At 43.3% G+C, this 14,020-nt stretch overlaps 2 protein-coding genes across 2 annotated transcripts; both read right to left on the reverse strand.

Annotated features, from left to right (window-relative positions):
• Nucleotides 1-883: 883 nt before the first annotated feature.
• LOC119563346 (sodium-coupled monocarboxylate transporter 2) lies at nucleotides 884-3,914 on the reverse strand. Its single transcript, XM_037876693.1, has 8 exons — nucleotides 3,290-3,914; nucleotides 2,820-2,979; nucleotides 2,641-2,758; nucleotides 2,364-2,583; nucleotides 2,169-2,309; nucleotides 1,995-2,103; nucleotides 1,383-1,915; nucleotides 884-1,316 (listed from the first exon to the last, which is right to left on the reverse strand). Exons 1-8 carry the CDS (start codon nucleotides 3,511-3,513, stop codon nucleotides 959-961), a joined length of 1,863 nt encoding a protein of 620 aa, XP_037732621.1. The 5' UTR covers nucleotides 3,514-3,914; the 3' UTR covers nucleotides 884-958.
• Nucleotides 3,915-7,073: 3,159 nt separating this feature from the next.
• Nucleotides 7,074-8,565, reverse strand: LOC119556904 (putative glycine-rich cell wall structural protein 1). Its single transcript, XM_037869393.1, has 2 exons — nucleotides 8,475-8,565; nucleotides 7,074-8,145 (listed from the first exon to the last, which is right to left on the reverse strand). Exons 1-2 carry the CDS (start codon nucleotides 8,490-8,492, stop codon nucleotides 7,600-7,602), a joined length of 564 nt encoding a protein of 187 aa, XP_037725321.1. The 5' UTR covers nucleotides 8,493-8,565; the 3' UTR covers nucleotides 7,074-7,599.
• Between the last annotated feature and the right edge of the window lie 5,455 nt (nucleotides 8,566-14,020).

Raw genomic sequence — 14,020 nt, forward strand, 5'->3', positions numbered from 1 at the left:
ATCGCGAAACTAGGAAAGCCGAAACGGAAAAGCCTTTGGAGCTTAGGGTCTGGATGCTGCCAGCGCACTTCTGTTGTCGGATCGTGGACACCCTTCTTAAGTAGCAACCCCCAGTTGGCCAGCCATCCTTATCTCGGCACGATATCTGTCTATGTGCGTCGTAATCGGAGCACATCGTAAATCAGGGGCTCTTATCGTGCTTTCAGAGCACAGGCCGAGTTAACCAGTCGTATCCGGAATCCCAGAGATCGTGTATACTCCATTAAATGTCAATTAATCGCTCAATAGAGGTCGAAATTCGCTTCTATTGGAATTAAGGGGCTTAAGGACCTTACAATCTATCGGAGCCAACGGCTCTTTATCACCCGCCAGCGACCATGATTGCCATTACCCTGACTTTGATAATGGAGGAGTCTGTATGTAAACTTTAATCACTAAGCGCCAATCTTGTCGCACGCATCTGCGGGTAAGTAATATGAAAGTTGGAGTGGGAAACCTTCACTTGCCCTCTAGGCTGTTGAACCTAGAAAACTTTAGCCTATTTTATGGGATGTGGTGATGAAACTGGTGCGCTAGTCCTTGAAATGTATTTTATAAAATTTTTAGATAGTTACAGTATGCTAAGTAAATTCATTTTATAAATGTATTGTTAATTAAAACTTCTCTGTCGGCTTAAATTCTTCGGTTTTTTTTACTACTCGACTTCGCACACTCTCCTGGTGCTCTTCGTCACTATTTATCTGCCGTCTACAGTGGCTCAAAGCATTTGTTTTTTTTTTAACTAATTAATATGTATGTTTTAATGTTTTTAGAATAAGTTTCCTTATAATTATTGGAATAAGTCTACTTGATGAGTTTCTTAGTATTCAAGGAAAAACAAATATTACGTTTAATTTTGTTTTATTTAGTTTACTTGGTAATATTTCAGTCTATAAATAACTAAAATACCTAAATCACATCAGTGTTCGATACCAGCTTCCTTATCCTTTTCGCCAGGGTCTATTCGGACGTGGGGAATCTCACCGTTATTGGCTCCTCGCAGTGGCACCTCCTCGAGTTCCTGATCCGGTTCAGGGAGAGTGAGGAACTTCCTCACGAAGGGCGAGTACAACTTGGGATTCTGTTTTTCGTTCTTATCGGGTCGCCAAATGTAACTCATGGGCACTGCCCAGAGGAAGATCAAAGCGGTACCCAAAACCTTGTACCAGTAGAACGAGATGTCGTAGAGAGAGAAGTCACGATCACTGTGGAAGGCAGTGGTCACGGGATCGCCAGAAGGAGGCTTCGCCGTGACGGGAGTGAAGTCAGTCTTGTTGCTGAAAAAGAAGGGCATTTTATTAAAATTCATCGTTTACAAGAAATTCTGTGATTTTACTACTTACATCACATCCGCAATCATGTGCAGACCCCTGGCCTCACACTGATCCAGCGAATTGGGCAGCACGTCGTACTTGATCAGTCCGGACTTGAAGTTCATCTGGCCATTGGCAATGACCCAGACCATGGCTACCACGCTGAAGATAATGCTGGTGACGGCCGTTTTGGCGTTGCAGCGGGGCACAAACATTCCCAGGAGGAACACACCCACCACTGCACCCGTGTTGATGCCCGTAATGGTGACCACTGTTTGCAGGATCGAGTTGAAGTTCTGCACCATAAAGCCGCCCAGGATGCAGTAGGCACCCATCACCACCACGATCAGCTTCATGGACCAGTTGGCGCGGGCCTCCGTGTGCCGAATGCGGGGTTTTATGTAGTCAAAGTAAACCACTCCGGCCAGGGAGTTCAACGTGGCCGAAAGCGAGCTGAGGGCGGCACTGAACACACAGGAGATGAACACGCCAGGCATCCCCGCCAGGTGGCCCATGATGTCCTGCACAAAGAACGGCATCATTTTGTCCGGCTTGCTGACCAGCTGAGCAAGGGAAAACACAGGACATTAGTTATTTCCATCTCAATGCATTTGATGTGAGTAGCTTAAGGACTAGACTTACACCAGCTAGCAGTGGATCGCATCCGTAGTAGCGGGCAAACATAATAATGCCCGAAACAGTGTTGAAAAAACATATGATCAGGAAGCCGAGTCCAGCGATGATCAGGGATCTGGAGGAGGGGATTTAAGTATTTACATTTTTCTCCGCACTTTGAGCATTAGTACAAGATGTTACTTTTTAGCATGGAAGTAGGATGGCAGGGAGACGATGCGCTGCACACAGCTCTGGTTCAAGCCAATATGACCTGTCCACATGAAGATTCCACCCATGGTGGCACTCCAGAAAGACATGCGGATACGAGGGTCCAGACCAAAGCTAGGAAATGAACGCGTTTAAATCGTACTTCAGGATCAGATTGATATAACTCACTCGAAGTTGAAACGCCCGCCTTCAGAGGCGTGCTCTATAACTGTGGAGACGCCTCCCGATCGGATTGTGCCCAAAACTCCCACAGCGACCACGGAAAGGAGCATAATGCCACCCTGAACCACATCGGTCCAAACCACCGCCTTGATTCCACCCAGCATCGTGTAGAAAATGCAAATGGAGGAGACCATTACGTTGATCAAATGAATATTCATGCCGGTAACTGCAAAGTAAGAGTTTAAGTAAGAGCAGCGCTAATCGAGTAAAGTTGATTGCTTACCCTGGGCAAAAGCCAGAGAGGGAATAAACATATAGACGGGTAACATCAGGAACGAGTTCATCACAAAGGTGGCGGTTACCAGCTGCCGGGTCCGCTTATTGAATCTCATCTCCAGATACTAAGGTTAAAAGAAAGAGTATTAGGTCTCGTTTTATCGTAGATAGGTTTTAAGAGCTTACCTCATAGCAATTGGAAACATTGTTTTCGTAAAAGACAGGCACAATAATGTAAATTAAAATAGGAATAACGACAATCATGGCCAGGACAACGAATATGTAGTTAAATCCATAGGTGTAGCTTTCAGCGGGAATCGACATAATAGCAATGCCGGACAACTGACTGCAAAGGATGATTAAGGAAATATAATTTTCGTTAGTATCTCTTCATTGAACACAATGTACCCTTCTAGCTGAGAAGTACACAGTACAAATAGGATTTATGGTTATTGTCCAAACAGATTCCCCCAGTTTCGTGTGGGTTGCACAATCGTTATGATATAGGATTTTAGAAATCCGCAGTAGTTCAGCGCACTTATAACACTTGGAGAAATTGACGCAACCCGCGTTTACGAGTGTCAATAAAAAAAGATAAATTGTGACGGAATCGGGAGAATTCCGGCTGGGACCGCCCGGCACCGCTATACTCTCACCTGGCCACCAGAGATATGGCTATGGGCAGGGTCTGCATCTTCTTCCCGCCGCGCAGATACTCTTCCGTGGTGTTCTTGGTCTTTGAGAAGAATCCGAAGTATACTCCGATACCTGCCGAGGCACCCAGCATGATGACAAAGACGACGTAGTCCGTGATTCCGAACCGCAGATCCTGCGAAGCTCCGGAAGCGACACTGGCCATAGTGGTGGTACTAATGGACATCCTGTCAGTAGTTATGCGGATCTTGTAGATTCTGACTCTTGAGCTCTGGTGGGTGTCTTGTCCGGTCTAACCAGTTCACATTTGACGGATGCTGGTGGCAAACTTGCGGGCCCTGGCCTGGATTGTACTTAAATATAGCTCCCGCCGGCGGCGCCCCTTATCTGAACTTGACGTTGCACCGTAAATAATCTGGGGGCTTAGTGCTCCACTTATCTGTCCGGCATGCCGCTCTTATATTGTATTATTTTTGCGCCTGGGCCCCGGGGCCATCTTCGCGTTCCCAGATGGCGGGGGAGGAGAAAATATGCGAGTGCTAGAGTTATAGTAGAACTTGATCTATAGAATCGGGTAGCATCATTATAGGGAACAGTGTGTGCTTTGCCGTGTGAACTGTTTGCAGATTACTGTTTCGCTCTTGCATTGATTCCGAGTATAAGGAGAAACCGAGAGAAATCTTTATTACAGTTACAAAGGGGATCATAAATTACACTTAAGGGTAAGGCGTTAGGATTAAATTAGATTTTTTAAAACACCTGTAAATCTATTATACCTAAAAAATATTTAAGTTGTTGAATTTAAATAAAACTGAATATTACGAAACCTTCAATTATTTTTGATAGTTTATTATTGTTAACTATTTTCTGTTGTTGTTATTCCAATGTTATTTACTTATAAACATTCATTTTATTTGTATACAACTTTGTAAGCTAATCAGTAATTGTGGCATATTTGACTTTGTTTTAAACTAATCATCTGTAACTAGTTTTATTTGCAGGTCTGTGAACCTTCTAAAACTCGCGTTCAGATGGAACGTGCTTACTCTCTTTAGAAGTAATCCCAAAATTAGAATTTTATTATGTCATAAAAGGTGGCTTTCGTTAAGCCTAAGGCTACTTCACTTTATCCAAGAGGACTTTTATACTTAAAGTAATTTATTTAGGAACAAGCCTTAGATAAATTTGACAGGTTTTGAATCATTCACGCTGACTTTTCTTCAGTTGCAGTTGAACTTTAGCCCTGATATTTTCTAAGACGTAAAGTTTTTGGAAGAATGTTATAATCATGCACAGAAGTCAAAACAGCCATCACATGGTGTTTTCTTAGGAACAGATCTATTTACTTTTCTCGCGTCTGCTGAAACTTTCCATTTTCAGTGTTTGTCTTTCCATAATTTCTTTTTTTTTGACAGGGGTAAATACTTATGGCAGGTTTGCAGGGGGCGTGGCACCTGTTATACGACCCTTTCTCGGAGTGCGTACAGCTTAACACCGTTGGCCCACCGATTACGGCCCAAATATTTGCCAATGTCAGCGATAAGAAATACGACGGTGACTGGGATCGTAGGCTGAACATTCGCATCGGGAAGGTGATTCCGTAGATTCGCAAGACCAAACAATGAGGATTGAGTGCACCTGGGACTATATTTAGATCCTGTCATTTTGTCGGTTGTTATACCAAGGTTAATGAAGTTGCTGTGGCCAGATTGTGGTTAAAGTGATGTAGTCTTTCACTTAGATAAGAAGTTTATTGAGTTCCAATAGCTCTGGTATCCGCTGGATAATACCGAACATAACATAAAATTAAGCTTTTCTGGAAAATAAACTAATTTAAAGATAAAGCTCGTCTTATATAGAAATCATATCTTTTATGAAAATACAAGTTAAGTTAACGTTAATAAAACATTTAGACTCGACGATATAGTAATCATATTAAAGAACATTTAAGAAACGTGTAAAGCTTTATAATCTAGCCCAAAATTGTTAAAATTAGTGAGCCTGGATTGGCTGAGATTACAGTGTCCAGTGGCTATCGACGGGAGCTGAACTCTAATACTCCCAAATTGGCCACAAGCCACTAAAATGCTTATTTTTATTGAGAGCTTGGGGCGAGTATTTTGTTAACTTTTAGTGAAAGTAACAGAGATAACTAGTATTTTTTTATAGGCAGGAGGCAGTACGCTTAATCTTATAAAGCGTTTTGCTAAAGATCATTAACCCAGTTGTATATTCAAACAGATTTTTATAGATCGGAGGTATTATAAAGTAAGATATTTGAGTTTATACTTTCTTGCTTAACTTCGCGCACAGAACAAAACCTATTAGTTTTAAATTATTTTTGTAGGCTATATAATAAATAAATAATTGCGGCTTGAGAGTGATTAAATTGGAAGATCATAGGTGTGCCAATTTGCAGAAGAAAGATGAGACAGAAATCCCTTACATTTACATTCACATATGATCTCTCTCTCCATGTTCTTAAGCAAACATAACTCTTCATATCATTACCATATGGTTGCTTAATTTCTTAAAGTTTCAGTGGTTAGTAATATTATACGATAAAAGAATAATGCCGTTGCTAAAAGGTTATACGTAATTTGATTTATTGTAGCACAATGTTGTGTCGTTAGGACACAAATAAAATTGATTAAGGTATTCTTCGGCATCTACAATTTTTTCTGCGGTGGCTACGATGTTGTAATCTTCGAATTCCGCATCTTCCTCTTGATTTGGCGGCTCATCTGCCAGTGCATCGTTTTGGGTGCACCTCCATATATGTACGTGGATGGCCACCTCGGCACGCATTTAATTGGGCAATCCTAATGACTCCGAATGTTGGTTCAGAGGCTGCAGCTTCAGCTTCCACTTCATTTATAGCTCTGAGCCACAACTCCAACTTCAGTTGTGGCAATAGTTGATGTCCATCGACTCATCCCCCCTCAGCCCCTTCCCCGCCAGCTGCTGCATTTGGCCCAGAGTCTCTACTGCATCTGTCGCAATATTCGCGTAATGAGCGTCCCCTCCGGCTCCATCTGCCATCCGCATCCCCATCTTCATCTACATCTTCCATTTCGAGCACGACAGCAACTGAAGGGGAGAGTACTCCATGCACAGCAAGAAATTAGTAAGAGTTCCTCTTTATATTAAATTGATCAGTGATCCATAACTTGAAATAGAAAATCACTTAAAAACTCAAAACTGTTTGATTGTGTTTCTTCAATACTATTTTCTATAGAGAAGGTATAAAATTATTTAACTTTTCTTATTTCCCTAAAATTTCTTTTCGGATATATAGATCTCGTACCCTCCTAAAAAGGTTATCCTTGTAATCAGCTGAAAAGATCTTAAAGATCCCATTGATGTATTATACAGAGCTTTAACAACTATATGTATAAAATAGATTTCATATTCTAAGAGGTAAAATCTGCTTTTAAAATGCCTTCTAGATGGTTTTTCTCAGTGTACTTGGATAGGGCAGGGGTTACAGCTACCTCATCATGGAGTTGAAAAGTGAAAGGATTTTTGAAGATGTTTGGCTTGGTATTTAATAAACTCGCATGAGGCCAGTGACAACTGGCTTTTTGGAGAGCTGCGAACTCGTTCAATTGGAATTGGTCTATGTGAATGGATTGTCATTACGAGATCATCGAGTGTTTCGGAGCTAAAGTATGGGAAATGGGGTCAGTTGCTTTTAATGATGTATTGCAAGATGCCAACGTGTCTGAGATACTCCCCTTTAATATAGAAATTAAAACAATGCGATAATTTAACGGTGACAAAATTTACTATTTTTTTTATTGTTTTCATATTTTTTTTGTTGTTTCTTTGTTTGTTTCATATAAAATAAAAACACTTACGAGCTAATAATGCGTTATAACACTGTCTGGGGTGTTTTTCCATCTTGGTGTTGTGGGTGTTGTTGTGTGGCTTTCGTTTTCGGATTTTCTTGTATTCGTGTAGTGTGAGATAACTATTTACAAGGGTTACAAAAAAAGTCCAAAACGAAGGCCCGAATTTGAGATTCGTTGAGGGTACGAGCCGAAATTCGAGATTTTAGTTGGGGGATTCTCTGGGAAACGGAGTGTGTTTTGGGGAACTGAGAGGTACAGTCGCTGAGTTTTGGAAGGGGGCTTGAGAAGGGGATCGATCACCAGTTCTCTCGGGATCAGAGCGGATCGGTTGTTCCTTTTCTAGGTCCAGGATGCCCAAATTGATATAGTGTTGGTGTCGTCTTTGTCGGTTTCGTGTCCGTCGGTATTCATTTTTGGCAGAGAGATGTGTCTTTCGGATGTGAGACCTTTTCGGGGATCTAGAAGGGCGCTCCATAGCTGCCGCTGGGCCTCGAGGGGGCTCCATACGATCCAGATGGGGCGCTGGGGTATCCACCACCACCACCGCCTCCCTGCTGGGTGCTCTGCTGGGCGAACTGGGCCACCTGGATGGCCTGGCGGACGCCCTCCAGGTCGATGCCCACCACACGGCCACCGCCTCCGATGCCAGGGGCTCCGTAGCTGGTGGAAGGAGGTCCGTAGCTGCTGGACGGGCCGCTAGGATAGCCACCGCCGCCGCCGCCGCCTCCACCACCTCCGCCGCCGCCCTGCTTGCTCTCCTCGTTCAGCAGGATCTGACGAACCTGCTCCAAGAGCTGGGGATCCACGTTCTGGCCCTCGGACGTCTGGAAGCCGCCGCTCACCGCCTGGTAGCCACCGCCGCCACCACCGCCGCCGCCACCTCCGAATCCACCGCCGAAGCCACCTCCGAATCCGCCGCCACCACCGCCGCCTCCGCCGCGGGGATAGTTGTATCCGGATGGTGGCTCAGCCGCAGCCAGAGCGGCCAGAGCGAACACTAAGAACTGCAAAAGGGAAACGGGTTTTAATGGGTAGTCCACAGTGGCCAGATCAGATGAGATCAGTGGTGTAGGTCCTAATCCAAGTCTGCTACTCGAAAGCTACCATATTTAGATTCTTTTTGGGATAATGATTTAATTTTAAGAAAAAATACTAGAGGAGATCTTTGAAATTTGAGAAATTTGGAAACTCTGTTTAAATCTTTTTCAAGTAATAGAGAATTTTAACCTCTGAACTTTTGGTTTTTTAAATCCGTTTAAGGTCCGTTATCCGTATAGGTCCGACTTTTCGTAGTCTCGATGGGGTTCGATCTTCAAGATCGAGGGCTACTTACCACTGAGAAGGAGTTCATAGCGACGAGTGTTTGTTGGGGGGAAGAGTTGAGTAGAGTAGAGTGGAGTGAATTTGGTTGCTTCCGAGTGGGGAACCAGCGACTGAATGCATCTCCCTGGCCAGCAGAGCCACTCTTTATACCCGCCGGTGCCCAGCTCTTCAGCTCTTCGTGCCAACTCGTCCACTCGGGAACGTCATTATCGCCAAACTTCGTCCGCAACTTGTTTTTGCTTTGGCCGCTTGGCAGTGCGCTTCTCACAATAAAACAAAATTTCCAAATGGAAAACAACGTTGAGACAGAAGAAAAAAAGAAAAGGCCGAAAAATAAAATGTCGCTAACGATTTTGGTATTTGAAATTTTCTTTGGCACTTTCCTTCGATGCGCGGCGGACCAGGAAGTGATTTTTCCATTTTTCCCACCATCGCGATTGATCCCAAAGGTAAACAACCCAGCCGCAGCCGCAGAGATTTTTCGACAGCCCAGGAGGATCATGGGGCTTCCAAAATGTGTATATGTACATATTTTTTGGCCATGAGGGATGGCTCCTCCAATGACGAAACTGCAGTTCGCATTTCCCGTTGCCCAACTGCAGTTGCATTTCAATTGTGGGTAAGTCGCAACGTGGGCTCGTCATCCATCAGCATCAGCGTCACATGGGCACGAAGATTACGAAATGGGCTGGGAAATGCGAATCGGGGGAGTCGGGAGGGGCCCAGGCCGGGCCTGAGTAGTACGTACAATTCGTAAGATCGCGATGTGGAGCAGTAGGGCTCTGCTCTGGCACCACGGGGCGTATAATTACGGTTCCCAAGGAGCCAAATTAAATTTACATTTGCAGAAGAGTGGGGCAATCGCTGGAGATCCAAAAAAATTCATTTAACACTATGAAGAGCATATCATTTTTTGACAGTTTATTAAGGAATAAGAATACATACTTCAACGCATAAGTAACTGACGAAACAACTAATGAATTACAATAATAACCATATCAGTTTAATCTAAGCTTTTTAGATCATTCTCGTTCAATATAAATACATCTAAATATTCATACTATATCATTGTGTGCTTAAAGGGTTAATTTTAAGATTTGTTGGAGGGGATTGAGTCACGAGATATTCGGAATTGCGGTTACGACACCCATCTGACCTCGAAAGAAGCTCGCAAACCAGAAACCTGCGCCTATTCTGACAGAAGTGAAAGAAGTCCCCGATCCGATGGAATGGACCAGGAGGCCCCATTGTGCCCATTATGTCATGACGCCGGATGAGCACCTGTGGAGCAGCAGATGGCGGCCGAAGAGGTGCGATAAAAACACAATGAAAGGGAAGACGACTGCATTCGACTGGAAATGAAGCTGGCAGTAAATTGGAGTAAATGAGGTTTATTTACATCTCGACACACACTTTCGCGAAGACCCAAAACCGGCAATGACTTTGGCTCCGCTCCATACAGAGAAAACATTTCACCAAACCATAAACCAGCTTGCAATTTACTTTATTAAGCTGTCTATATTGAAAGCCAGACAAAATTTATGATAAAATCTAGAGAGCCCATGTCCAAAGATATCTTAACTTTTTCCTTGACAGTTATAAAAAGTATTTGAACAGAAAGTATTTGGACAGAAATATAATAATATTATGTTAAAGATTTTTAAAACTGAAAGGAAAGCGATGAAGATATTTAAGAGGGATTTCATTATAATATTTGAGAGACCGTCTAAGAGACATTTTTGTGAGTGTACTGAGGGCGCCTTGGCTCTTTGGAAACCTTCACGCTCCAAAGTGAAGGACTTGCTGCGTAGCGTGTCTCCCTGCGTTGGGGCACGATCTGCAGTTGGAGTTTGGGACTGGGGATGGGGATTGGGTTCGGTTTTGGTATTGGGTTTTGGGTTTTGGGTTCGGGGGCAACAATGAGATGAAAGTCAACACTTCACACTCGATGGCGGAGGCAGCAGAAGCAGCCTCAATGACAGTGCGCTAAATCATTTGCGTGGCTCGGAACCGAACTGTTTTGTTTTGATCAGCTGTGGCTGCCACTGTCGTTAATTCGGTTTATTGTGGTGGAGGGATTCCGGCGAAGGTCTCTCACCCATCGATGGCGTAATTCACTTTTTGTCTGGCTTCACTTTCGGCCGTGTAATTGGAGTAACGGGGAAAGGTCATATGCAAGAGTGGCCATGCCACAAAAGAGGCTTTTATTTAATTAAGAAATAATCTATTTATAACTTTATTTTTTCCAGACTTTTGGCCAAAAGTATTCAAATCATATGCCAAAAACTATAATAATAGAAAGAGATATTTAAACTTAGGACCTTGATAGTCAGTGATGGTCCTTTTGATATTTGTTGACCATATTCGAGATAATCGTGGGAGTTTAATAATTACTTCTTATTCATTAGCGTTGCCTTTGTTTTGGTTTATCGCTGGCTCTGGATATTTTTACCCGCGTTTTTGCAACTTTAATGAACGCTTTATTATACGTAGTGGCCTATCTGAACATATCCATCATTAACACGTCTTCCACTAGGTCAACTTTGGACAGTGATGGCGATGGCTTTGGATCTTGGCTCTTGGTTTTGGCTCTTTTCGCTGTTGGCTCCGTGCTCCAGTCTCTTACCCAGTTTTTTCTCACTCTTTTTAGCCCGAGCCGAACAGAAACTCATTATGGCCCAGTGTGTGCGTGCGTAATTGTTATGACACTATAATTGGGCCAGCAATAGCAAAACAAAGCGAGCCGAAATAAAAATAAAATCCCCTCAGACGAAAAGGTGCCAACTGACAGACGCGCGTAAATTTTCAAATCGAATTCGCAAAGTATCGCCTGCCATCGAGATTTCATTTGCAATTCGTCTTTTGCACGGGGACAACGCCCCCGCCCCGAAAATCAAATCGATAGCCCCTGCGATTTGTGAATTTTAAATTTGTTTGATTTTATTTAAGCTCATTAAAGATTACAAGTCGTAACCTGAACTGGCGATTAAAATAATAGAGTGAAATCGAAAGTTTAGTCCAGTACTTTTCTACATGGAATAAAACAATTATAAGTATTATATTTATACATATTCACTTTAGAGTTAGGAAGTTTTTTAGTTTAATTTAGAATCATTCATAATCATTTATATCATTCATCGTTGTACTAACAATGTGTAAAAGAATCTGACTATGTGATGGTATAGAGGCAGATAAAAGAAAGAAATTTTTCAATAATTGCATACACGGCGTATACGCAACATCAGCAATAAAATTCCTAATTTTATTTTGTCAAAAAAGAGACAGAGCTAGAAAATGAGTTATACAAATATGCCATTGTTTTAAATTAAGATGTGTTTCTGGTAACACTCCCTTTAGTAGCAATTAGTTTTTCGAACTATCAGCCACAATGGCGCATGCGCAACACACGCAATTAGCATAGTTCTAGTCTTTCAGCCACATGCTGATCTCTTCGGGGAACCATTTCGCCTTTGAAACGCTAATCGACAGACGAAGACATAAAAACAGCATATGTGATTAATGATAAAGAGGGGTCATTTTTCAGTCGCAGATGAGTCGGATGGCGCGACAAAAAACTGATTATTCCGGCCTATTGATGACAGAGGGAGAATTGCAGTCACGTACGGCAAAGTCGTATCTGCGGCGCTGATGAAGATGAGTCCGCACAATGTTTGTTGGCGTTTGCCGGTGGTGTTTGGAGTTCGGTGGCTCATTCTCTGCAGGTCCCTCCGAGCCGGCGGGCTACTGGACAGGCCACATGGGTTGCATAAGCCAGCGAGCCCCCAGCAGCAGTAGCAGTATTTTACACAGGAAAATATAAGCTTATCTTATTATTCGTATGTATTTTCAATCCGTGTCTGCATCTCAAAATAAACTTTAAGATCTATCTGGTCTGATTGCATTCAAAGTAATTTATTTGATTCAAGTTGCACAGATTGCTATCGGACGGTTCGGATTTTGAATTATTTTTGCTGTATGTCGTACAGTTTAAAAAATGTGATATATAATATTAAATGTGTATTTCAATATGATAAAAAAATTATGTTATAGTTGCCTAAATGGACTATTATTATTATCGTATTAGTCCAGTAAAATCAATATATTTTGCCTAGGATGGCGTAATATAATAAACAGCTTAATATTTACTCATACGAGTATCTATTAAAGGTCACATAATATTTTCTCTTAAAAGTTAATAGATATTTGATTACAATAACCGTGTAGCCGTACTACCCGTACCAGCAATGGCCAAACATCCACCCCACCCCCAGCCAGCTGATGATCATCGAGAGAGGCCCCTCCACTCCGCTCCTCCTCCACATCGCCCCCACCCCACCTGGGCCAAGTGACGCCTCTGTCGTTTCCTCGTCGCGGGCTGAAACGGGTTTGAATTTTGGCGTGCGAGGTGCTCCTCGCTTTATGTAAGTCAAGCGCGAGACGTGGAGCCCAACGACGCAGTCATGGAGTTGGAGCATGGAGCATGGAGCAGGGAACTCGGAGCACTGAGCCGGCTGGCGGGCAGATGAGCAACCTGGTGGCGGTGGGAGGAGTGGAGCGAATGCAGTGCATATGCAATGCGAACCGACGAAATGGGCAGCAGCCATAAAAAACACTCGAAGAAAATTGTAAGTGTTTCTCCAAACTAACAATTTTTCATTCAATAAAGGCGGTCTTAGTCTCAACTTTTTAAAATTATTTCCAGCAGATCTTTTCCATAAATATTTTATTACCAGACATGTTATTTTTAGTGTCCAGGTGATTATTTTATATTTTCTCAGAGTGCCGACAAAAGATGGCTTAGTGCGCATGGAAAAGCCGCCGCTGAATGGAAAATTGCTGCGACACGTTTTCGCCTGGGTCCGCTGGAATGGGATGGGATCTGTGACCGGTCTGAGTCGGCGGTGGTCTGGTGTCGATGACTGTGTGTCCATGTGTCCAAGTCTGGCCCCTCGTTTGTTTTCCGCAAAAAAAGACAATCCGCGCTGGCATTCTGCGGCCAACTTTAGCCTTTGGGTGCTAACCATTCGGTTGGCTTATGCAAAAATCCACATCCTCAGCTGGTCCGCGACGAAGTGCCTTGTGCAACAGCCCAGCCAGAGACCAGACACCAGACAGTCTGACCAGTTGTTCCACTCGCCATGTGGTCATCTCGGTGCACCGGCACCGGTGGTTCCATTCTCGAGGCTGGGGTAAAAGTAAAAGCCAGCGGGGGAGGAGTGGCAATCGCAGATCGAAGATGGAAGACTCATTTGGCCACCTTAACTATGCCACGATTTGGCACGGCCAACTCATCTGCTTTCTGGCCATGGAGATGCCCCATTGTGCGCCGCATTTTGCTATTTTGTTTTCGCGTAAAATGCAAAGCAGAAAATATAAATGGTTTTACGAGAGGGTCTTAATGAGTTAATTAGGTTTGCTGTCGAGGGGTCTTAACCAACACGAGTTGGCCATGGCAAAGCCAATGAAGATATCAGGGAAGGGGTAATACATGTAGGTGTGTGGATACATTTAGTACTACATGAACGGAGTTACCTTAAAGTTTGGGCTTACTTGAGT

The sequence above is a fragment of the Drosophila subpulchrella genome, chromosome 3R (genome assembly GCF_014743375.2).
Source record: "Drosophila subpulchrella strain 33 F10 #4 breed RU33 chromosome 3R, RU_Dsub_v1.1 Primary Assembly, whole genome shotgun sequence".
Lineage (NCBI taxonomy): Eukaryota > Metazoa > Arthropoda > Insecta > Diptera > Drosophilidae > Drosophila > Drosophila subpulchrella.